The sequence below is a fragment of the Anthonomus grandis genome, chromosome 4, assembly GCF_022605725.1.
Source record: "Anthonomus grandis grandis chromosome 4, icAntGran1.3, whole genome shotgun sequence".
Classification (NCBI taxonomy): domain Eukaryota; kingdom Metazoa; phylum Arthropoda; class Insecta; order Coleoptera; family Curculionidae; genus Anthonomus; species Anthonomus grandis.
The window spans coordinates 28,909,682-28,937,165 of record NC_065549.1 but is presented as its reverse complement, the minus strand read 5'-3'; the positions used below and the strand labels follow the sequence as shown (position 1 = coordinate 28,937,165).

At 30.3% G+C, this 27,484-nt stretch overlaps 1 protein-coding gene across 8 annotated transcripts in view; it reads right to left on the bottom strand.

The window, feature by feature from the left end:
- LOC126734959 (uncharacterized protein CG43867) overlaps window positions 1-27,484 on the bottom strand; it is a 180,777-nt gene that overhangs the window by 60,219 nt on the left and 93,074 nt on the right. For 7 of the 8 annotated variants that reach the window (XM_050438818.1, XM_050438820.1, XM_050438821.1 and 4 more), the window contains exon 3: window positions 15,142-15,204. In XM_050438818.1, coding sequence (XP_050294775.1) covers window positions 15,142-15,204 — 63 coding nt within the window. Of the gene's footprint in view, window positions 1-9,927; window positions 10,063-15,141; window positions 15,205-27,484 lie in introns of those variants that run through there. The other variant, XM_050438826.1, reaches the window with a different exon arrangement.

The window sequence follows — 27,484 nt, the reverse complement described above, 5'->3', positions numbered from 1 at the left end:
TTAGACAATTATAATCTATACAGGGTGTCCCAGCGAAAACGAAACAGAGCTATTTTCGGTATGAAAAAAAATTTTTTTTTCAAAAATCTCGGACACGTCGATTTTATTTTTGAGGGGGACAACTTTTCCTTACCAAGGCACCCTCATACCAGCAACCCCCTTCGAGGGGGGTGGAATCACCCCTAAAATCCTAAATGGAAAGAGGGGTCGTATGATACCTTATTTTAAAGGTCTTTTAATTCTGAATATAACTGCCAAATTTGAAGTGGCTAAAATAATTATTTCTCTGGATAAAACAGCTTGTCAAAATTGCGGAAACAGTGAAAATGACTCTTTTTTGGATAATATTTTTAAAAGAACAAGGAAATCCTATTTTTGAAGGGGTCACTTATTAATTAAGAGGCCACCCTAATACCTGGAACCCTTTACGAGGGGTTGAAAGCACCCCTTAAATCTTAAATAGAAAAAGGGGTCGTGTCATTCCTTATTTTGAAGGCCTTTTTACTCTGAATTTAAATGGTGACTTCTGAGTGACTGATGGATATCTTGTGGATATAAAATAAGGTAAAACGCCTTTAAAATAAGGTATCACACGACCCCTCTTTCTATTTAAGATTTTAGGGGTGATCCCACCCCCTCGAAGAGGGTTACTGGTATGAGGGTGCCTTGGTAAGGAAAAGTTGTCCCCCTCGAAAATAAAATCGACGTGTTCGAGATTTTTGTAAAAAAATTTTTTTTTCATACCAAAAATACCTCTGTTTCGTTTTGGCTGGGACACCCTGTATAAGCAAGGAAGAGAAGTAGGGAATCTATATGTCTATTGAATAAAGTAGTAGCTCTTTCAACCAATATACTTATTAGACTGGGTAAAAAAAACGACGGCTTTGAGGCCGGTTTGAGCTCTTAGTATTAAGAGGTCTATTATCTTAATTTTCGATTCTTATGCTAATTTAAGTTAAATATTTACTACTATATAAATTGTGAATAATTTTTGGAAGAATAATTGGAAGAATTTTATGTAAAAACATTAAGAGACCTTTTTTAATAAAGCATTAAATTCCCTAAAATCTATTCGAAAAAATCTATAATGTTTTTTTCTATATGTTTATTTCTTGGTTAGTTACAAAATTCCAGAATAAAGAAAGTTAATCTAAAAAATAGATTAGTGTTTAAAGTTTGATTATGCGAAAACGGCTCGCGAAAAGTGAAGGTTTTTCTAGGGAATTTATTTTCCTAATACACAGAAATTTAAGATGATTTAAAAAAAAGAATTTGTCGATTTTTTTGGCCCACTCAATTTTTATTTCTGCTATCATAATACAAAATTCCGCAAATCCCGATTTATGAAGTTGACGTTTCTTGTACTGCCATCCTTAGTACTTGCACTATAAGAAATTAAGTTGTTGGAAGATTGAAAAGCATACAAACTTTGTTTACCAAACATAACACAATCATTTGAAATTTTCTGCTTTTCGGCTTGTTACCATATGTTATCAGGGCATCAAGCAACGTTAAATTTATAAATTCTAGAAAATGTTTTACTTCGTCATCGCATATAGCGAGGAGTATATATACTTAATAGATTACCTTCCAATTCTGTGGTTTGAAATATCAACAATATAACATTTGAGTTTCAAAAACAATTCAAAATTTTCCAAACGGATACATGTCTATATATTATTATTTGAAAAGACAAAAAGACAAGCAGTATAAGCAAAGATATTTTATTTGGTGAGTATGGTAAGTCGTTTATAGACGAGATATTTTAAAAATACAGATAAAACTTAAATATAAACCTGATATGAAAGATAATTTACCGTCCACCAGCTAAGAAAATTGCGACTCTAATAGAGCACAGAGCTTTAGGAGTAATTTGTTCCACAGTGAAAATACTATACTCCGTATTCAGATTTTAAAAATAATCCATAAGCTCAATATATACAGATTTAGACTAAAATGTTAAGAGACTTCAAAAATCTATTTATAAGTCAGTTCTTCAATTATTTTCTACTTTTTATCAGAATAATACAGTACCCCGTAAATTCATTCAAAACATCATAGGATATGTAAAATCGTTATTTCCTTCTCAATTCTTCACATTTTTTACAAAATATTTAAATTTAGTCCTATAAATTGTAATGCATCTCCAATAGCACAAAAAAACATTTGCGAGGCAATATATATATAAAGTTTTACAAGATATATATTTTTACAAAGATTATAGTTTTACAAAGTTTTAGATTTTTTTTTAAGTATCTGAAATATATATCTTACCTCTTTTGCCTACTATTAGATTTTCACAAGACATTTTAAAAATACTACGATACCTAGCACTTAAACAAAGAACGAAGAATATTCACGTAGCTATTTTTAAAACATTAAAGACATTTCTCCAGCCACCTGGATTTTTAGATAAAATATTGGACTTTTATACTATTACAGGTCAAAAGAATATTTTTTGTTTCAAGAATACTAGTGAAGCTATTTTAAAAATTATATTGGATAAACCTTGGATAGGTGCTCTCTTACTAATTAAACGCAAACACAATTCTTCTTAAATTTACTAAAAATTAGTCAAAATTTACTCGTAGTATATTGTACCTTGGGATCTGCATACTATATTTAATTTGCCGAGCTTTTCTTCAGGTCAAGGTTCTATATTACTAAAATCAAAACAATAAAGAGAAAAACTAGAATTATTGAAAGGGAGAAACACTAAGATCATAAACAGAATTAGTTTAGCGTTAAGGCAAAGTGTATTCGGAACGATTTGCAATGAAAGCGAATATCGATATATGGCTTTCAATTTCTAAAGCACAATATTTTGTTTTAACAAAAATAAACAGCCCTTTATTAAAAAGGAGTATTTTCAAAATGAAGTCATCATATTTTCGGCATCAGAAATGATATCCTTTGAAAAAATTGTAGATTGTTTTGTAGACGGGATAACTCTAGCAGATAATGTGATTTGGAAATTTTATTTACCTTTATTATAATTTACAGAAATTTTAACAGCCAGATTAGTTTCTGGGAAAAACATCTACAAATGTATTGGAGTTTATTTCCTGATCGCCGACTTAAACCAAACACCATCAATTGGTACAATTTTGCGATCCACGAGTGTTGTCCCAGTTTTAGTTTGTGCTAAAAATTTAGGTTTTATGGTCGACAAAGAATAATTAAGGTTTAGGGAACATGTTACTCTTGCCATTAAGAGAGCCTATTATTCATTAAAATTTCTATATCCACATAGGTATCTACTAATAGTAGGGAAGCCCAAGCGGACATTTTGCGCGTTACTCAAGCGCGTCAGAAAATCATATAGAAAGAAACCTTATACCCTCTAATATACCCCTGCCATATATGGATCCTTACTATAGAGGCGTGCATTCACAGCAGTCCGTCAGATTAGTTAAAAAAATCATCAGAAAAACTGGAGCGCGTCAGATTAAGACATGGAGTTATGGAGTTAATATGCTGAAGAAACCGTTCCGCTCATTACTTGTCAGAATAATATCTCTTGGTTATCAGAAAGACATATATCATCATATATACATGATGAATGTCTGACGCCCTCCAATATTTCCATGTAACTGTTTTTTTATATTTTTGAAGATTCTCACCGTCCCACTAAAAAGGCAAACTTAACATAACCTTTTTTTCGTTTTAGGATCTAATCTTCTTAATACAGTAAGTCCCCATGTCGGGGACATAGTAACTGCAAATTTACCATCCAAGGCTCCCCTACTATAACGGCACGCGTCGATAGGTGGCTCATCATAATTTTTCTATACTTTCCGACTTACGGGTCTACAAACTATCTTAATCATAAGGTTTTTTAATATCATTCTCAATAATGACAAATTCCCTAAGTAGTTTTAAATATGCTATACTCAAGAAAATTATAAATTACAATGGTCTTTTCTGACTCCATAAAATGCAGAAATGCATTATTGTTTTACTGTATATTACGGTATTAAAATTTTTGCAATTTCTTTTGAAATTTGTATGTGTTAATTTTTAAAGATGTATTATTATTTTGCTTAGTAGATTTTTCCTGATTGGACTCTGATCTTTGACTTGTAAATAAAGTGCTATTGTAATAATTTGAAATATGATAAATTTGTTTAAATGTGATCATTTTGCAAAACTAGTTTAACAAACTTTTTACTTTTAAAAATAATATAAACATTTTCATTAGGGTTGTCGATTCCATAGGTTTCTCGAAATATTTCATAAATCGGGAAGTAGAAGAAGAAAAGGGGGTCACAAAGACCTTTCGTTAACAGATATATTTTTCAGTTTCTAATTATATATTTAAACCTAAAAGAATATTATTTTTAATATACAGTGACCGCCTAAAGTTTCGCATAAATTCGATAAAAATTAGAGACATGATTTTTTGAGAAAACGCCGTCGATTTTTATTTTAAGTTGCGCATTATTTCACATAAATTTCTGTATACAGGGTAGAACAAAAAAAAATATGACTTTATTATTTTTTTAAATGGAATGCTATATTTTTTATTGCATTTATGAAATATAGACGAAATTCCAAGCAAGTTTCGTATAACACACCTTATCTCAAAACTCAGCTGTTTCAGAAATATTTATATTTAACCAACAAGAAAGCAAGTAAGTAGGTCTATTTACAAATTAAGATAAAATTGAGGACAAAATGTTATAAACTATGAAAACTCTTATTACGTATCAAGTGTTCAAACTGATCCCCATTTACTTCTTGGCAGAAAGCAAGACGGTTTACAAACTCATGTAAAACACTATCAATTATTTCGGATGATATACGTCTAATTTCATATCTTATTCTATTTTTCAAATCTTCTACGTTGTTTGGCTTCTCAGTATAAACTTTACTTTTCAGGTACCCCCATAGAAAATAGTCGCAAGGATTTAGGTCTGATGACCTGGCCGGCCACTCAATTGGCCCTCTTCGTCCTATCCATCTTCCTGGGAACACTGTATCCAAGTAATTACGTTACGGACATCTCGAAAGAAATGTGGCGGTGCGCCGTCTTGCTAAAACCACAAATTATCTGTCGGTACAGCAGGGTCTTGTTCGTCTGGGTATAGGGCAGCCAAAGAAGGGATAAGATCTTCTTGAAGAAAAATCAAATAGTGTTCTGTAGTGTCCTGTTAAATTTTCTTCAAAAAAGTATGGCCCTATTACTTTCTTTATTTTCCACGATATCAGCCCAAACATTAATCGATTTACGGTACTGTGTATGAGCCTCAGTTGCCCAGTGTGGATTTGACACTGACCACTACCGACAATTTTGCCGATTTACGACACCGTTTAAACAAAAATTTGCTTCATCCAAAAACTGACGGTTATTTTTGCAAATGTTCATCATTTGCTCGCAAAATTGGTTTCTTCGATCAGGATCGTCCTCATTTAATTCGTGTATTAGTCAAGTTTTATAAGGGTGGTATTCATTTGCTTTTAACATGCGTCTTACTGACGTTCCGGCTATATTATTATCAACTGAAATTTGTGAAGTTGCATTGTTTGGATTTTCTTCGACGGAGAGCAATCAGAAATTTTTGGACGACCTGATCTTGGCAAATCCCTAACATGACCTGAAGTTATGAATTTGTGCTTTATTCTACTAACTGTTGACTGAGAAATAGGATAGTTTGGGTATTTGGCATTAAACAGTTCACTTACTTCTTTTTGCGTGCGCACTCGATCCCCGTACCCTAGCATCATCAAAATTTCAGTTCGTTGGGCTTCCATTAAATTAGCCATAATTTATTCTGATAAAAACTACTAATTTTCGAACTGACAGTGACATTCGAAAATGGAGATTCTTTACAAGTGCAACCATGGAAATAGAAACAATTGGCAGTGTTTGTAACATTATTTTTATCCTCGATTTTACCTTAATTTGTAAATAGACGCACTTATTTGTTTTCTTGTTATTTAAATGTAAATATTTCGGAAACAGTTGAGTTTTGAGATAAGGTGTGTTATACGAAACTTGCTTGGAATTTCGCCTATATTTCATACATGCAATAAAAAATATAGCATTCCATTTAAAAAAATGACCGACCACGTCATATCTTTTTTTTTGCTCCACTCTGTGTACAAAAATTTATGTGAAATAATGCGCAACTTAAAATAAAAATCGACAGGTCCGAGCGTTTTCTCAAAAAATCTTGTCTCTAATTTTTATCGAATTTATGCGGAACTTTAGGCGGTCACTGTAGATTGTTATAACTAAAATACATACCTTCAGTAACAAAGATTATGAAATTCTGTTAATTGTTTTTTACTTCAAATCAGTTGTTGATTTTTAAATTGTCATTTATCCTAACATGAATCAACCTTTAAGTAGTAAGATCTATTACATTATATTATTTCATTATTATACTAAATCCATTATCTTCACTGTACTGACAATACTGCTTCAATTTTAACTTGATCATAATTGAAGTGATGTTCTGTTTTTTGAGAATGTTCAGCAACCGCGCGAGTTTTTTTTTTCACAATTTACAGTACAACATAAGAGTTTACAAACACTCACGTTTGACCAATGTAACAACCCTGATATTCCAAATAGGTAGTTTTATATATCGCATTGCTGTTAAAAAAAGTAAGAGCCTTTTAGAAAATATATTTTCCTTTAATATATTATATTTTGCTGTTTTAATGTGGGGAAAAATGTGTCTAATGTGTACTCTATGTTGTAAGTTATATTTATTGTTCTTTACAATTTATTGTTGTCAATTTTCTTATATATGAACAAGGTTTTTATTCTCTTGTAGTTTTTCCTGAAGAACTCACTAAAATATAGGACAAAATATTGAGAACAAACAAATGAGTTTTATTAGTCACAGACCGCTACCTAATAAGTTTGTATTACTCCAAATAGTACGGTCGATAACCAAAAATTATTCTATTACATATAATTATATTAAAATAGATATTTGTTCTTTACATTAAACAGTTAAAAAAAAGAAAACAAAAATAAAAAACTGTATTCAAATTTTATTTCCTTATGAAGGTTTTGATAACTATTGTATCCTTGTTTTTAGTTTGATACATACTGTATCTACATTATATCCCAATTAGTATTTTAGGAATAGAATATTTTCATCTTTAATACATCTCTGAGCTCCATTTAGTATTAATAATTTCATGTTCACACACACCTACAAAACTGTTGTACATCAAAGTTCCCAGTAAATATTTCTTGTTTCGATGTTTTAAGGGTTATATTGTAGTCAATGAAGATACTCGATGTTGTAATTAATATTTAAATTTTTTTAAATTATTAAATTTTTCTTGTAAATTAGTATTTAATCATAATGACTTAGTTTTAATGTCAGTCTTATGATGCCGTAAGCCGAAACATGTAACCGAACAAATAGACAGTGCATTTATGAGACTTTGACTTTGAGTTTAATTTTCTCCTTGTTATATATTATGTAAGTCTCTATGAGAATAATGCATAAATATGTTGAATGTTACCTTATGTGGGACTTTAAAAAAACGCTATTCGATTCTTTTAAAAATTATTTGACAGGAACAAGTCAGCGGATTAAGATTATGGAATACTATCTAGTCCACAGCATTATTATACGTTTTATGAAATCAAGCTCGTGAGTCGATTTATGTATACAGATTTATAAAACTTAAGATTTATTTCCTTGCAGCATTCTCTTTATTTAGATTTAAGCAAGTATTGTTTGTTAATATTTGGTCCTAAAATTATGTACAAATTATAAAAAATGAAATTAATTTTAGGGTGGGTGAGAAAAATTTTAAAAAATCTTATTTTTAATAGTCAAATGCGATTCAGCAAACTTATGAAAGATTTTGGAGCCACAAATGTTTAAACACAAAATCTTTGATTATTATTTCTAGCTGAAAAGTTAAATCAAAAATCTACCTGTAATAAAATTTGTATTTAAATATGCCTTCTTTTATATTTTATTTTAAAATTAGTCTGTTCCTTAGGTTCCTTAACATATTTCATTAAACTATATGCTTTATTGATCATATATAATTATTTATTTTTTTTGAGATTTTTTTTTTAGATATTATTATTAATATTATTATTATCTGTAAATATGGTATCCGGGTGAAAAAGGGAACACTTAATAACTTCTTTACTTTTCAAGATAAACAAATGAAATTTGGTATATCGATAGAATAGTTATGAGAGGATCTTTTGACATATTCAGTGGTTTTTCGTCACTTCTAGTTTAACCGGAAGTGACACTAACTTTCTTATTTTAAATGGGACACTTTACACACGAATATTATTATGCATTTCTATAAAAAATGATATTCTGAAAACAATGTTACTGTATTTGCTACTTTTTTTTATACCCATAGAAAAAATCTTTTTTTTTTAACTTTAATTTAGGGTGCCATGAATGCGTTAAAAGTTTTAATTTTTAACCAAGTCATCACAGAAAAATAATTTCCATTGCATTTTATAACTTAAATGTTTTACAAGCTTATTTAAAATCTCCAAACCATTAATTTTGGCATTTACTATATTTCTTTAAATAGCACATTATTGGGTAGAATTCTACACCCACTTTTGATATGCGGTTGCTATAATTTGGCATGATTATTTTTTAAAATCGGTTAATAAATAAGTCCATAAGAAAAAAAAATTAAGTCACATAAATAAACGCATTTAACTAATAAAAATAGCATAGAAGGCTTTGATTTCTTGAAGAGGATGCTGCGTTTTGACGCATTCTTTCATTATTTTTTAATTGACATAATTCATGACATCTTGTCAATCGCAACTACTTTGTTATTTACATAAATTTGCCAAAGTTTTTTCAAAGAATTTTAGTTTTTAGTTTTAGTACTAATATTTGAAATATTTTATTAAGGAAAAAGTCCATTCTGAAGTGGAGTCAATATAATATTGAAAAGTTAGTAGGGGAAGTCTCCACAAATAAAATGCTAGTCCTCTAATTTCAGGAGTGATGCATTTCGGCAAGTGTTCTTGCCATCATCAGACTTGAGTTACTTAACACATACACAAATACTTAACACACAAACAAAACAATATTTTAAAATATTTATCAATGAAGAAAAAGTTGATATGCCGTAGAATATATATTATATTTTCGTTATATTTTCGCCGACACGTATTTTTATATGTATTTTTATTAACCAGAAAGGTGGTCATTTCGAACAATACATGTAAAAAGTTTTATATTAGAATAATTTATACACCTAGTACTTTTTCTGTTTGTTTACCGTTTGTCTCTACTTACGGTATGTTAGGTAAATGTTAAATAAAATTAACTTAAAGGTTAACTTAAATATATGAGACACTTACTTAGGGCTTAATACTATACTTAATATTAATAATTATAATGTTTAAACATGATAGATTTATTTCTTTAATTCAAAATATTTTGTTTATTTAAAAAGTTTTATGAAAAACCTTAAATTCATTTTTTTATAGTTTCCATATTAAATATATAAAAATAGAACAAAAAATGCATATCTACTTTTAGTTCATCAAATCTAGCACTTTTAATTGAAGAATCATCCAGAACAATAAAGTAGGGTCAGTGCTTAGATCAATAACACAGGGCTGAAATGTCGAGGTTATATTTAACCTTTTTTTTATTTATTACCTACATACATTATATTGTACTATTTTCTAAAATTTTATATCTGAATTTTACAGCAAAATGCAACAAATAAACGACCAATAAAATTATGTACTAGATGCAAAATATTATTTTGACCTATGCATAAATATTTAATTAAATTTATTCTAAATAATATTTTACGCTAGGGGTTAAGTAGTCCGAGTTTTATAATATATTTTGTTAAAAATTTAAAAAAACTGAAAAAATGCTTTAAGCTATGTAGAGCAATAAGGGACCTATTGATACTCTAATATGACGCAAGCTAAAAACTTACATTTTCAAAGCTTCCCTGCCATCGACAAATGGGAAAACTGTTTCACCCAATAACAAAACTGAAAAAACTAAACCACAAAACAAAAAGCAATCGCGAATTTCTGTTTTTCTGTCAGCTGAAAGACGCCATTGCCGAGAGTTGTATAGTCGAGACGGAAAATAATCAATAAAAGAGCGATAGCGAAAGTTAGGAATGGTCGCTAGGCAACGCACGAAACCAAATCATCCCTCACGAAGCATGCACCGCGGACCAAATGTATGATGGGGTGTCTTTTATAAAGGGGATAATTTTTTATATTTTAACTATTTCTAATGAGCGGTAAGGTATTTTTGTCATAATAATAATTTATTAATAGGTTTCAATATAAGTTCTAATTATTAAGAAAGATATTTTCTGTTTTTTTTTTAATTTAGGGTCGTTGGGAAAGTTGGTGACCAGTTAACTAAAAATCTCCTTCTGAAGTTTTTCAAAAACATAATTCAAGCATCGCAATCGAGATAACTTTTCTTAAAAGTCTAAAGATTTAAGAATAATTGATATATTTATAGTAATTTTTAATATTTCTTTTCATATCTGGTGAAATTTTAGCAAAAATATGAAAATAGTTATTTATGTAAAAAGTGTGTAAAATTATCCTTTTTTTATGAACGACAATTCCCGTGAATAAAAAAAGAATATTTTACGCACGTGTAACATGCAAATTTTTTTCTAAAAAAATCAAAAATACCAAATTACTTTATGACAAAAACGTCAAATCATTTTTCGTTAAATTTTTTAGGCATTAGTGCGTAAAAAGTACACACCCTAGGAAGTGTGTAATGTGAAGACTTTACGCACGGGAGCAGAAAAAAAGGACTTTATGCTAGATCGCGACTACCTTTTAACAACGTAAAGAGAGACAAAATGATGATTGTATTATTTTTTGTTTTTTGACATTGACAATAAATACAAACTCAACAACAACACACCTAAAAACAAATTACAACTGAGCTAGTAAATAAAATAAAAATGAATACAAATGCGAAGAATAAGGTTTTGAAACAGGCTACCATTTTGCTATGGATAGAATTATTGACCTAATATGTTAGAGCAACAGAAGCATTCAATGGGAGCTTTCAAGTAATGTATCGCATGACCCCTCTTTCTATTTAATTTAATTTTTCAAAACGGCGCGGGCGGCGGGACGCCGTTGCAAAATGTGCTAGGGACCAAAAAGTAGTATTTAGGTTACTAATAATGTGTGCCAAATTTCAAATTGTTATATAAACACATTTAAAAGATAAGAAGGGGGACAACTAAGTACCGCACTGTGCGATAGACAACTCGACTTTATCAGTTTTTAAGTTGCAAAAAAATGCGCCGAATATCACGTTTTTCGAAGAGCTTGAGTTTCTGTAACAAGTTTGATAAATAATTAATGAAAGTTTTACAATGAAAAAAATAATGAACAAATAAAGTAAAAACTACTTTGCACATTTTGCGTATAATTCAGTAGAGTACTCTTAAAAAACATAGGCGTCGTTTAGTTATGAATCTTACTTTTTCTCGTATTTCTAAATGTAATTGTATGTTTCTTTAAATGTAATTTATCTGTTTTCATAAATCTAAGCGCATTTAAAACTGTTTGTCCTAGTTAAAATAACAGCTTCTGTTTATCGTCAGATCTAAATTGCTTTATTTTACTACTATTAGTCCTATGGTTGGAACCTTTGGTGTGATGCTTAAATTATTTAATTACTACTATTAGTTTATAATATAAGTTTTTTGTTGTTTTTAGCACTAATAAGGAATAAGGGTTATACATCATTTTAAAGAGACAAAATAGATAAATTTATCGACGTCGAAAAATAAAGACTGTTTTAGTTCAAAAAATGTCACAACTCTAAACGACGCCATTCATCAATTGTTTTTTTAGCACGCCAATAAATTCTAGGCTAATATGTATTCAATCAGTTTTCACCTTTTTTCTATCTTATACAGTGTATATGAGATATGAGAGTGCCCTAAGAACTAAAATCTTTCGTTTTTTCCCTGTATCTCATAAGCAAAACAAGTTCATTAAATTGTGTTCGTTGTTGTTTGTGACGATTTACTTACTTATGAGTTAAGTGGTTTGTGACATAATTAGTTATGGGTAAAAAAGGCCCAGATTTGGAAAAAAATCGCCGATGAGTGTGTTTACGAGCTGTTTTGTTTTGTCCCTTAAATTGTTTTTTTTAAATTAAATTTTATAACGTAAATGTACAGCGCAACATTTCATAATATTTGCTTATACTATCACTGGACACTGATTTTTTAAACAGAAATAGGTATGTACATCTTTGTAAAATGTCATTGTAAAATGTAACGTGTGATTTTTGGCTCTAAAGATTGTCTAAATAAAATCAAGTGGCAAGAGTTAGTTGTTAAAAAGTTACAGGATATTGAAAGTGAAACTTAACTTTTTAAATATTACAATAGTTTTAAAAGGATTCAAAAAGTTCATATCAAAAATAATGCACATAAGATTTTCGAAGGTGATTATCCGAGTTTGGTATTAGTTTGAATCTGGTTTCTAGAGGGCGCTTGCAATATAACTAGATATTAAATTTTCCATGTTTCTTCAACACCTTAAACATTTAAATAACTAATATTTGCTACCACTTATATAGAACAAATCTTCTTTTGAACCCTAGTATCACCTGGTGATTGATGAATAAGTTATGGGAGACTCCGTCAAATTGCAATAAACGTCATAATATTTGAAGATATTTATTGTTTTCTATCTTCTAAGTGAATTTGAATACATCCTTAGAAACGTCCTATTGACTTACTTCCTCACTACTACAAAAATCAGTGCCTATGTAAATTACATAATGCCACATCAAAACCTTTTCAATTGTACAACTTGCATTAGTTAAGAAATAATTCATTAGTCGGTGTATGTCTTTTGCATACCATTCACAAAAATTCTTTAATAAATTCTCTAAAGTCCTATGATGTTCTGCTTAATTTTATTAAACAAAGAAAATATTAAGCTACAAGAAATGGTAAAGTCTAGAATATAATTTTGAATAAGAACTATAAAACATAAAAATCTTAGTCCCTTATTTTTAGTTAAGTCATGTCAACAGTTATTGCTGTTGTGAGTGTGTTTTTAATTCAGTGGTATAATCCGATCGATGCGATGGTCTTATAAAAAAACTATTTTATAAAAATTTATTTATTGATTGCAAGCAACAATCCATCCATGGCCCGGCTAAAGAGCTCCCCCTTGGAAGAGTTTCAATGACTTTATTGTCATGTCAGCAACAAGAAAGCTGGTGCAGCAAATATTTTTTTAACTTCAGAAGGTTTATATGAACTTCTCGTAAAAGCTCAGCTTCTCTAAGTAAATAACGTGATAAACTGATTAAAACTATTTAGTCTTTGGCAACAAACCCTTTAAATCATTGTTTATAATATTATTTAATAATAATTTATTTACATTGTTAATAATTTATAATATTAGTGTCTAAACTATTTCTAGTTCTGGGAAAATTTGCAGATAGATATTTTTCATTTTCACTCCTTCATTTTATATACATACTTTATTCGGGTATTTGAAATGTCATATAGGAAAAATTGTGGGAAACATAAATTTATTAAGAACCTAGATCAGTTTATAAAACTTATCCTAACAACTGATATGTTAATTTAAAGATTATTTATGAAAAAAATTGACAATAAGTATTTTAATTTATGCTGCTAGGGTATATTTTGAACACTAGAATATATTTTACTTATATTATCATTAAGTTTTCAAATTTTTATCGCTGTAGACTGGGTTAAGATGGGAATGCTCCAATACTCATAGAACAGACAAGAAGAACGTTGAAATAAACAATAGTCGAAAGGGTAGCATAGAGGAGCTACAGAAAGTTTCTTTTAAACTATTTTGCAATAAGTATGATCAAATTACTGGCTGGTATGTTTGAGTTGATATGCTCGATTGGTACTAACTAACAAAAAATCAGGAAAACTTAATAGTCCTCAAGCCATTGTTGAAGACGCGTGAATTAAATAACAACGGATTTCTGGAAGTTAGTCAAGATATCGCTTATGCTGTGAGAATTACCAGCATCGGAAGTAGATACTTGGAAAGAGGTCCAATATAGAGTGTAAACAGGAGGTGCTACTAAGCAGTTTCCTATGGAGTCAATACTATGTAGTTTTAATAAAAATGAATAAAACTATTTTAATTTTAAAATATTTACTTTTACTAGTTCAATTGACTTTTTTAGTTAAGCGTGCGCTTTTCTTAGATTCTTTTCTGGTTATGATTAAAATAATATAATACTATTGCAATTTTTTATTTTTTGAGGGTCGATTAGATTTTACCAAAAATAGGGCATTTTCAGAATTAAGTGTAATGTATATATCGGATGAAATAACTAATGTTAAATAAGGTTGCTGTTTTTTTTTACCTGTTTAAGGATTATTAATTGGTTGTTGTTTTAGGTTATTAATATCATATTTTGAAGAAAAAATTAGGGCTAGTTTTATAAATCCATGAAGGAAAAAATTAAAGTTTGTTAATGTAAGGAAAACATGTTTCATATTTCTGGTTACTTACTTACTGAGTTTATATAAATAAATTCAATGCTTATTTTATCATATACAGAGTGTTCCTTAAAGATGTGCTAATATTTAATGGGTTGATTCCTGGAGCCATTTTAAGAAAAAAAGTTTCTTTGAACATATGTCCTAAACTTTCTTAAAACTTCTAAGTGTATTTTTATGATTAGGCCTGCTGATAAACCTAATGTTACTGCTCTAGTATTGGTAGACTCTTCTTGAGCATTAGTTATTTGTTAACTTAACAACTCTATATTGTTATGTGTTTTAGTTATTTGCTGTTTTGAAATCTATTGGGTTTAGTTCGCTAGCATTAAAATTGGTAGAGAATTATATTTTTCTGCATTTTTTTTATATTTTTAACTTTCAACGTAATCATTTCTTCCAGGGTACTATCATAACACATGTAATAGGATGGAAGACTTAAAATTCTAAAGATATTATATGCAAAACAACTTGAGAACGGTAAACATGTAGGGTTACCAACAAATAATAACCTGGAAACAAAAATCGAATAGCTTTCCTCTGAATTGCTACCTTCATTTTAATCTGGTAGTAATTTTCACTCATCAGACATCACCCTTAATAATAAAGAATGTATAATTCAAGTATAGTTACCTTGTCCTCTGCTTCCTCTGCTCGTCCTTCTGCTTCCAGCACTCTTTGTTCCAATTCGGACAGCTAAAAAAAAAATGTAATTAAAAAAAGTAAGCCTAGGTTAAATTTGTAAGAGTTTTCTTATTAGATATTTGACCGCTGAGTATAAATACGATAAGTAAGTTCTTTCCATTAGTTGAAGTGTATTGTATAAGTTATTTTTAATTTTTTTAGGACTGTTTACCAAATGTTTTAAGGACAGAAAGTCAGTTAAGTTATTACGGTCAGAAAATCAGTAACCTGAGATATGCCATGAGATATTATGACACATTGATCATCGGTTCAAATCAAGAAGAAATGAAAAACACAATGAGAAGTCTAGAGGAGAAAAGCCAAGAGTATGGGTTAAAGCTTAATAATTAGGTTAAAGCTAATTTCAGGAGCGTAAACAGAAAAATACGATTTTCATGCTTCTTGGCTTTGATAGTAAAAGACAACAAATTCGGGATAAATTAGAAAATAATGTTAAATCGAGATGTCTTCTTTCTAAAGGACTAACTTACCCTATAAATTTAGTTAATTTACATATTGATCCGGTAGAAAAATATTTAGGTGTAGGATTTTCAAGACATCTAAAAACTATAGATAATGGAGTATTTGCCATAATAATATATCAAAATTATCAAGATCGGTCACAAAAGCATATACCTATAAACTTCCATACTGATAACATCCCATTACCATTGTGACCAAATTTTGAAGCCAAGAAATAAAATTCCATTTCGCTGTGAAAAACCGCCGATGCGCGTACGTGATATTGTAATTTCCTATTGGCTTGCCATACCCTTTCTCCACCATCCCAAAACGAGGATTACCGATCGGTTAAGTTTTGACCAATAAGCGGTAAGGATTTTGAGTCACGCACAGATCGCCAAATTCCACTGTGAAATAGACTTATGCGTTATAGCTTGGTCCTCATATACTTGTCTCTCTTTCTTGGCTTCACTTAAGCCACTATTTTTGTTGCCCTTACTGACTGTTAAATAAGTAATTGGCAACATCAGGGAGTAAACTTGACATTGTAGACAGTGTTTAAGACAAGTGACAGATGCGAGATCGAACACCCTTCTTTGAGTCGGCTTGGCAATATTGGTATCGGTTGCCCCTTTGTAAGTTAGACTGTATTTTGTGTAATAAGTTTACTCTCCTGTGAATTTTGGATTTATCAAAGTTTTCGGCTTATAATAACATTTTCTTATTACATTTGGATTTAGTTTTACTGTTCACTCAGTGGCAGAAGCGATCTACTGCGATCCAGGTCAATTCATGGTAGCAGCATATTTTTTAATTTGAGTAGAAATAAATTATTTAATAGATAACTTGCTTATTTTAAAATATTAATTTAAGGTGTAATGTAAGGTGCAGCAGGGATTGGAAGCACAAGGAGAATTAAAGACAATTTCACAATCGTTGCGAAGAACAAATGATGCTTTTTTGGTATTTTCTTAAACGTTTATTTTTTGTTTTGTTTTTCCTTTTTATAATCAATATATTTTTATAAAGTTTTTATAAATAAGTTAATTTTTCTCCCGAAAAAACTTTACTACACAGGAAAAGAAGTCGTGTAAACATCCTAGATACGTCAGATTATGTCCAATACATGACGTAAAATGTCCTAAAAGTACGTACATATGACGTAGAATCCTGCGGAAAGTGGACCTCCTATATACGTCCATAGTACGTAATACGTCTTTTGGACGGACATTACCTATGTCATGGAGTACGTACAAAATATGTCTTCAGTACACATCTGTGCGGTTTGGGTGTAAGACAAAAATCGTGATCGAATTAAATGAATAATGCAACTTTGTTGAAGATTGTATGGTTCTGAGCCTGAATCCACATTGATACGTAATTACGGATCCGTGGGGATCACGTGATTGCTATCAGCCAATAAGAGACCTAAAAGGTTTCACGTACCTACGTGAAGGAAAACACGGATAGAAGTTGGTTAATTCCAACTTCATTCCGTATTTTTGGTCCGTTGTACTATTTTTTTTTATTGTTACTTTTGAATATTTACCAAATTTGTTTTATTAGTTGTTATTTTGTACTATTCTTTCTAGAATATCGAATTTGGGTTCGACCCCGGGTTCCACATATTTTAAATGTGACTATTGCGGCTTTTTAATTATTAGTCAGTGCCAAAATTTTTTGGAACACCGAGGTTTCCTAGTATATATGGAGGAGAACCAGGGTTTTACCTTCGAGCTTTGCGCCAATGAGGGCAATATTTTAACTTAAGGTTTTAACTTTAATGGCCTCCTTTAATGAATTCCCTTACAGTCAGGGCATAAAAATAGGTTGAAGCAATTGTGGGAGGTCAAAACTGTAAACACCAAAAACTCGAGTAAAAATATAATGTCATGTTACGGATGCGGTTGTCTCTAGGGGATGGGATAAAAGTGACGAATAGGCTTGACAGCCTCACGTATCCGTTATTACGTACCAATGTGGATTTAAACTGATTATATAGTTCTTAAGTATTAATGAAATTAGAGCCTTCGTAGGCTTGCTTCGCCTACTTAGTTAATAGTTTCATATACCTGGAGTCTCTCAGAACAAACAAATAAAGATGTGTCGGAGAGATATGTAGATGACTTACTATCGCAAGAACAATTATGATGATAATAATTTGGAAAAAGAATCGAATATTACAATACCTATATAATTAAGGCTGATACATTGGAACATTGAACTTCAATAAAGCAGACAAAAGTCCGGCGGTATACCACATCTCAAAAGCCTCTTTTGAGATGTAGGTATACTATCCTGGGATGAACATCGAAAACTCATACCAATACTACAACAACTCAAAGTAAAAGATGAACTACTTAAACAAATACTACAGAGATATTTAAAGTATTTCGAACACAGATTGCCAGAAAAACAGGTACGATGGAAAAAACTGATAATCGAGGGCAGAGTTGAAGGAAAACGACCGAGATTAAGATCTCCAAGCCGGTGTGTGGATTAACTGATTGATCGAGGGTCACACGAAGCTGAATAACTAGACCAGACTCGAGAAGCATAAAAAAGAATTATAAAATAATTATAAAAATTTGATTGTGTCACCACATCCCTAAGGGTATTAGGACTGAGGAGGAAAATATCATAAGCTACTTTTAGCAATAAGAAATTATTGGTTGACGTTGTCTTTAGTATGGCTGACGACGTCAGGTAAAAATGCTTTGCATTTCCTATAAGTACACTCTAATTTTGCAAAAGATATACATATTCATATGTGTGAATGTCTTTATGTACAATTCGTAAGTTGACCACCATTAGATGGCTTTAAAGTTTGCAACGTTAACAAATTTTTGCCTGAAATTAAATGAGGGTATATTAATAATTGTCACACAAGCATGTTAAATAGGTACACAACTATGGTGTGTATTTAACACACTGTAATGTAACAACTTTGCAAAAACAATTATTATTAGCGAAACCTGCAAAATAGCATAACAAAGCTTTTTTTCGGGTATTGTGTCTAAAATTATATCACAATTTATTGAATAAATACAAAGATTTAAATCACTAAAATTCAAAAATGTTAAAATAATACTTTTAAAAGAAAAATCAAATATGGTGTTTGCGTTGGATGACAATATTACGAGCGCGTTTTTTGCAGTAGACTTTTATGCGAATATCTTTCTACTCTGATAGTATATTTAGTTAAGTTTTTTCTCAATTTATAATCGATTTATAATTCTCTTTCCGGTCACGGTCAAGCGACATCTTGATTTAAAATATCTAAGCAGACCGAGTCCAGACGAGCGTTCATAGATGGCGCTGGAACCTAGCTATTTATAACGATTGAGAAATTATAAGGTCGGTATTAAAAATAAGACATTTTTTTTTAATTTTATACCAAAATAAAAGTAATACATAGATGAATCACAAAAATCATTTATTTACCTTAATAATCGTATTGTTCGTATCTACGCAAATCATACCAGAACTCCTATCTCGCATATTTCCTAGCTTACTACTTATATAATCATATCGACTTCCAAAATCTATTTGCAGGGTAAAGTTTGCAAAATTGAGTACAAAGGACATTCAGTCCTTTTGGGCATAAACGTATATTCATTTTAAAATTATATTGAAAAAAAAATAGAATTATTTTTATTAAATCTAGGTCTACCTATACAGTCGGCTGTGATACTCAAAAACACAGTAACTGACATTGTCGCTAAAATCGAGTTTCCGGCTAAAATGAAATTACTATGTTTTGAGACGCATTTTTCTATTTGAAATATTACAATCCGTTCATAAATTAAGAAGTTTCGGGTGATGAAAAATTTATAAATAAGGTAAATATAATGTTCGAACCTAGTAAATCACATGACAGATAAAAAAACACCGCAGCTGCAATGCACTTACTGGGTTCTTCCATGTGTTGTACTGTTAGACTAGTTAGAGTTTGTTAAGATCAATGCGTCTAATATATTATGTAATACGCTAGATTTTCTCCCTATTCGTTACCACGTTAAATGTGCAATAACTTGATTTGTTTTATTAGGGCCAATAAGGCTCAGTGTCTGTGATTACAGCTCATCATGCATTTAGCTGCCAAAGAAAAAGTGTCACGATGTCGTCCTTCGCTAGTTACAAAACGAAAAATTAAGAGGGGAAAAAATATTAACTGATTTGGATTGTGAGGCATCTTCGGATCTACAGGATTGGTTAATTACATATAAAACGTCTTTATACTTTTTGAATAACGGAAAATCTATGAAACCGGATGTAGAGATGATGTAAATACACAATTCGCATAAATAAGGAAATAAGGAAGATCATAAAGGAGAATTTGCTCTAGGAGAAAGCAATAACTGCTGAAGAACCAAGTAAATATTCCTGTGCTATAAATAGAGATGATAGTTACAAAATGTAAATTTGTTGTGTTAAACGAAATAACAATAGCATGTTTGAACTAAAGGTTTTGATAAGTTCTACTATAATTCTTAGAATAGCAAATTAGAAGAATAAATATTATAGTATGATTTTGCAAACGATTTACCCCAACAACAATCAATCCGGAATAAACTTAAACACCCACAAGAAAAAACATGTTGGTAATATCGGAGAGAATGCAATAATTTGACAGAAGAACATTGAAAATTGATTTGGAATTCCTATTGGGCCTCCTGTTAAAAGCGGCAGTTCATAACAAAGTAATTCTCGAAATTTTAGTTGGCCTGTACCGGATCAGACTAATTTCAGTTTGTAGGCTAACGTTTTAAAAATCTTTGAAGACTTCACAGAAAAAAATCAAAATGTGCTCAAAATTGATATTTATCGAGAAGTTCTCATAAAAATCAACATATCCATCTGCCAACCGAAATTGGCAAGTGACGAATGTAACCCTTAATTCTAGCAGCAACAAAGGACTTTTGTTGTTGCTTAGACCGTACCAGAGCAGAAAATCAAAAGTATAAAAAAGATTTTGAAGAAGTTGCAAAAAGAAATCCATTAAAAAGGATATTTTTGATGAATCTGCAAAAAATAATGCTGTTAACAATCTTGCCAGACTGGAAAAGTTGGGCTGATAATTGTACAAGCCACAATAAAAATTGGGTTTTGTTTACCATTTTAATAAGAGAAGTCAACGGGCCCAGACCAAAAAATAATTAAACACTTAACAATGACATACCCATGTGACAGCCGATGTCGCATATAGAAATAATGAAAACAAATAAACGTTAAAGATTGGTTTATATCTTTGGTGAGCTACTTGAACTTATTCAATCTTCAAGAAAAAATCTGGAAATTCATAGACTTAAAAAGTTTAATTTGTGGCAAAGCAAAAAAAAAACTGCAAGAAAATAGATGACCGCCTAAAAAACTATTATATTAATGACTTGATTGTGATAGTCTTTCAAAAAGGGAGCAAACAAACTAAAATTTAAAACAGATTTTACAGATGAGTATGAGTATGATACTTTTTACAAAAAATATAACGATTCTTTCGGTATGTATACCACAAATGTTTTGCCTTAAAAAGTGTCATTAATGCTACTAATTCGATGAAAATTTGGTAAAATTTAATGAATCTTTGAATCTAGTCACAGAAGACCAAGTATCATTAGAAAATAAATGAGTTTAACTATACCTGCATTAAATATTTGTATTTTTTTTTTAATTTAGAACGCTGTTGTTACTAATTAACTAGGGATACAAGAAACCGTTTCTTTATATCTAAAATATCTCAATCATGGCTAAATTATTGATTTTACCAATTTTGATTGTTATAAAACAAGTCAGTTATAGTGTTTTTCACTGGGATTCCTAATTATTTCTTTGATAAAACAGTGCCATTTTAGAAAGATTTTCTATTCTTGGGATGTAAGATTTAGGGATGACTTATAAATATAATGGTACTAAATATTAGTTAAAATGGTTAGTTAAGTTAAAATAAATAAACTTTTGTCTTATAGCATCAAATATTTTTTTGTAGAAGACGCTGTTGAAGGCTTCTACAAAAGGCTTCTACTTCTTCTGTGTTGCCTCGGTTTCTTTTACAAATCTGATTCTGACCAAATTTTTTATTCTTTGAGCAATCTTATATCATCCATTTCTTTTATTTTTAATAATTATATGCCCTTTTTGAGGTTCTGATGTACTTAATGTTCTTAAGATCTTTAATTTAAACAATTTAACCTTTGCCACCTCTCTGACAAAATTAAAGAAATTTAAGCCATTAGTTAATTTAAGCCTTGTTTATTACACTGACTATGGCTTTCTTCTTCCATGTAATAGTGTAGCGTTTTATTTTTCTACTCCTTATGTTCACTAACGCTCCATTGATATTTAATTAATTTCAATAATTACATTAATAATTTCATTCAACTTCTTTTATTTATATTTATTTAAATTCACACTGTCAATGACACATTACTACTGTAACGCATCACTCTCCTGGTTTAATTATCCATCGTTTCTGTTGACGATCCGTCACTCTTCTGATTGGTCTTAATTAATGTTTTCTCTGATTGGCTGATATTGACAGCTCAGGCGAAAGGTGGAGTCGTTACTGATTTAGTCGGTACTGCATCCATTTTTGACGACTTGTTCCCGTGTCGCAGGTAGGAGCACACGTAAAAGACCAGTTTTTTATTATTTCCGAAGTTTGTGAAGCAGGAATTGGCCAATATGGTCTGTAATTTATAGTCCTTAATCTTGTTCCTTTAGGGAACCTTTTAATTCATAATTCTGGTGCAGGATGCCCAAGATTTTGATGGATAGAGAATGAAACTTAGCAAGGTGAGTGTATCACATTTTTAACGCCATTCATTTTTTATGGACAATGGCAACCGTTATTTTAGGGTTTTACTTTTCCGTTTTCCTCTTTATTCTTCTTCAATTGTTGATGGCTGCAGGCTTTTGATTTCCCCGGGAAATTGCTGAAAGCGGTGGAGCTGGCGCTAGAGTTAGAGCTAGTATTAGAGATTCCCAGTCCGGATAGCTGAGCTACAAATGGCGTACATTCACAGCCTCGGTTTTGAAGGCTAGCCGTTCATTTCTTGGAAAAATATACAGGCCAGTTTATTCCATTTATTTAAATATTACTAACCATAGATTTGTCTCACTTATTTAAATTTTTATTAATATACCTTTAATTTCAATTTATTGCTACAAATATTTAATCAATATCATAATTTAATACGTCAATTTCTTATCTATAATTTCTAGATATTTTTTGTTCAGTATTTTTCAGTACTTTTTTTAGTAGTGAAACAGATATAACTCGGTTAAGGCTGATATGCCTTAGGTAAACAGGTTCATGAACTTTCCCCTGCGTAACACAAATATATACTAAAATCTTTAACAATTGCAATTTATTTATCAAGTGCTGAAATGTACCTAGTAGCGAAATTATAATTTAAATGTTACTTTTGTCAAACTTATTTTAATCATATCAACATTATTCATATTTTAATTCATAATAAATTATTAACATTTAACAGATTAGAACATGAGGTGTACATATCTTTGATGTAAATATAATTTGGTTGTATTGTTAAGATATTTTTTTTGCCTCTTTAAATCTACTTTATCCAGGGTCATTTAATTGTTAATTCAAACCTATATACCAAGTGTTTTTCTTAGTTTTCTTTCATTTATAAAAAAAAAACTAAGTGGCGCCCTCTTATTTAATAGCTATAATCAAGTTTATATTCTTTAATAGCCAATCATAAGTGAACCTTCGAACAATCCCAAGCCTCCAATAATTCTGAGCTACCGTCTGCAAACTCTTGGCAAAATAGTAACACTGTAAAGTTAACGCCACAATAGTAGAAATATTTACGTTTGTGTTTTTATTATATATTTTTGTGTAAATCTTTTAACATCTTTGTGAATGTTTTTTTTTAATCCTTGCTTTTTTTTTCTTTTTTTGATAAATTTTATTTAATTTAAACAAAAAAAGCTTTGAATTTTGCCTCTGAAGTAAAAAATAAATAAACGAAACTGATTCAGAGCAACATGTGGGCTTCTTTATGAGGTATAAATACTTAAATTTCAAGCCACGTACGAGATATAGGCCATCCCTTGAGTATTTCAACCTAGATTATTTCAGAACAATAATACAATAGGGTTGTGCAGCTTTTATACAAAATAAATATCGCTGATTTCTTTTTCCACCATTTCAGCTGCATTTTTCAATTATAAAATTTGTTATTGTTTATGTCATAGAAACTTATACAATATAGAAATATTTATATAGATTACAGATTACAATGACTACTATTGACTACTTCTCGTTAAAATTGTTTTGTGTTTTTTTTGAGATCAAGTAATATTTGATTTCCACGCACTATTTTGCTTTCCGCCATATCCACATTAAAGAGATTTTATTTTATTTTTTTTTAATCATTTACATGAGTAGATAAAAATAAACAAAATTATACTTTTCTACCAAATAGTAATTTTAAGTTCACTTACAGTACACTCACAGGATCCCTTTTAAAGTTAAGAGACAATTTTTGTTAAAGCTTCATTAGTTATGAAATATTCTTTTCATATTTTTTATTTAAATTTTAAAACGTTTAATAGAATATGTTTATTAAAGAACTCTTTAACACTACCTAATCTCGATATTATTACAAATATTAAGGGGGCGTATTCCTCCCTAGTTCTCCGGCGTCTAACCTGCTCTCGTGATTAGGTAGTTACTTTTCGGATTTTAGAAAAATAGAAGAAAAAAACCCTCCCTTCAAAGTAAAAATTATACATCTCGTATTTTGTTATCACATCTCGTATTTTGTTCGGCAATCCATTACAATTTACATTTTGTGCTTTGTGGTCTGTTATTATTGGCTTCCCTCGACAACTGTTGAGACTGGCTTCCATCTTGGTCAGGAACTGTCAGGTGGTTGCCGGTTTTACGGTTGGTATTTATTTACAAACTATTAAATTTGAAGTTAAACAGATCGAATATCGAATAACAAAATAGAAAGTGTAAGCGGAATATACATTGAGGACGCGCAAGTTGGAACAAATTCAGGAGTATGTTTGAAAAAAAAAACGCTCGGACACGTTAGTTTTTATTTTTTGTCGCGATATTTTTGATGATAAATTCATGTATACAGGGTGAAGCAAAAATGAGCTACGACTATCAACTTAATTTTTTTAAATAGAAACACCCATTTTTTATTTAATTCTGTATAAAATTTTGAGTATATTTTGTATAACCAACCCTATACCTAACCACAATAATTATTAGGAAATTTGCGATTAAATTTTTTATAAATAACTATGAATTTTTGGAATAGTTTATAAAAAAAACAAAACAAAAAATTAAAATCGATGTTCAAATTGTTGACCATTAACTTCCTGACAGTAACCAAGTCGATATTCAAATTCTTGTAATACTTTACTTATTGTTTGAGGCCGGATTTGTTGTATATCGGCTCTTATTCTATTTTTAAATTCTTCTAAACTTTTAGGTTTATCAAAATAAACTTTATATTTTAGATAACCCCATAGATAAAAATACAATGGTGTTAAATCTGGCGACCTTGCTGGCCCTTCAATAACCCCCTTCCCCTTCTAATCCGTCTATTTGGGAAAATGTTGATAAGGTAGTCTTCTACTGTTCGCGAATAGTGTAGGGGGGGCGCCATCCTGTTGGAACCATGTCGAATCTGCCAGTATGAATGTGTTTTTACCATTTGGATAAAGTGCAATTAAACTAGGTACTATCTGATTTTGAAGCAACTTTAAATATTTTTTAGAGGTAAGTGCGCCCTCAATAAAATAGGGACCCACAATTGATGTGCCCACTATTCCTGCCCATAAGTTTAACTTCTTGGGAAATTGTGTGTGACTTTCGATACTCCGGGGTGGATTTTCTGGTGTCCAATAACGAAAGTTTGGCCTATTTACAGAACCATTAAAAAAAAACTTGTCTTGTTGGAAAAAACAATTTTGCTTAAAAATTGTGGGTTTGCATTACATTTATTCATCATTATTTCATAAAACTCTACTTCTGCGGATGTGATCATTTCCAATAAGCTCCTCAATTAAATGAATTTTATATTGATGCCATTTATTCCTTTGCAAATATTTGAGAACACATGACTAATTACTAACCGACTGATCTGCGGCAACTTGTCGAGTTGATTTATGTGGCTTTTCTTGTAAATCAAGCAACAGTCTGTTTTCTGGAAGCGTGGGATGCTCCAGGTCATATTTGTCTCTAACATGACCAAAATCTCTAAACTTTTTTTAAATTTTGCTTACTTCCGAACCTGTAATAGGCCTCTCGGGGTACTTATTGTTAAACAAATCGCAAACTTCGATCTGTGTTCGAGTCTTTTCGCTATATCCTACCATCATTAAAATTTCAATTCTTTGTTTTTTAGTTAAACGTGCCATACCTTTAAACTTTGCAACTGCATTTGACACTTACTGACATTTACGTAAAGTAATACATACTGTTTTCATGCGATTAAAAGGTGACAAATTGTCAACTGGATGCAATGTGTCAAATATATGACCTCAAATGACCCAAACAGTTGCAAATTTATTAATAATGTTAGTATTAGGTATATAACATGGTATACAAAATATACTTAAAATTCTATACAGAATTCAAAAATGGAATAAAAAATAGGTGTTTCCATTTAAAAAATTGAAGTTGATGGTCGTTGCTTATTTTTGGTACAGCCTGTATACATGAATTCAATATCAAAAAAATCGCACAAAAAATAAAAATCGACGTGTCCGAGCGTTTTTTTTTTCGAACACACTCCTGAATTTTAAATGAATTTGTTCCAACTTGCGCGTCCTCACTGTATGTGTGAATCTGTGTGCCAAATTCAGACAAATCTAATGTAAGAATTTTTTAATCTTGTTCATTTTTATATTCTCTCATCGATCTTGTTGTAGATTCCTACATTGAATACGTCCAAGCATTTTTTGTAGTATGGCGCTACATTCAAATCGTAACAAAGTGAGATTAGGTTTGGTTTGTTTATGTTGGCGGTTTATTCAATTCATTTTGCAATTCTTTGAATTTTAATTAAGTTTTGATATCATTTAATCATTGTATATCAACTTATAGTTATGAACATACTTACTAGTTATGAATTTTTATTGGAAATATGGAGTAAAACTTGTTTATTCGGTGAATTCCGATATATAAGTATCAAAGAATCTCGATTTATAGCAGACGATAAACATATGTAAGCTTAAATAATGTTATTGAAATGTTTGCATAAATAGCTTGAAAAAATACAAATCCTTGATTTTGCAAAATTTCATAAACTGGAAATTTTGTTTTCTGGCTGATTTGAATTAAATGCATTTAAATTATTTTCATAAAAAATATTTTTTTATACATTGTAAGATCGTAAATCTCATTTCTTAACGCAATTAACTTAAGTTGTAAGTTCTTTGGTACTTTTATAATATCAAATTTTAACGATTGCAGAGTAGAAGAATGAGATAAATTATTCTTGTCAACTTGGGAAAAAAAAACAAATTTATTTTAAATTGGAAACTTGATTTTTGTAAATAGCTCATTGATTACCTTTCCCTTCTCTTATCGTGTTATATTTAGTTTATTGAGGCTAGTTGTGATGTCCACAAAAAAAGCTCGTTTATCTATTTCCAATTCAATAAGTCTGGTATATTATTTTCTTTTCCAGAGAAAGCTGTGTAATATTTATTTTTTCTAATTTTTTGTTAATAGTGTCTACCAAACCAGTATTGTAATCCCCCATGTTTTTTGCACCGTCAGTTGCCACATTAAAAAAAAATAATTCTTTTGTGAGAATCGTTAAAGACATCTAATAGG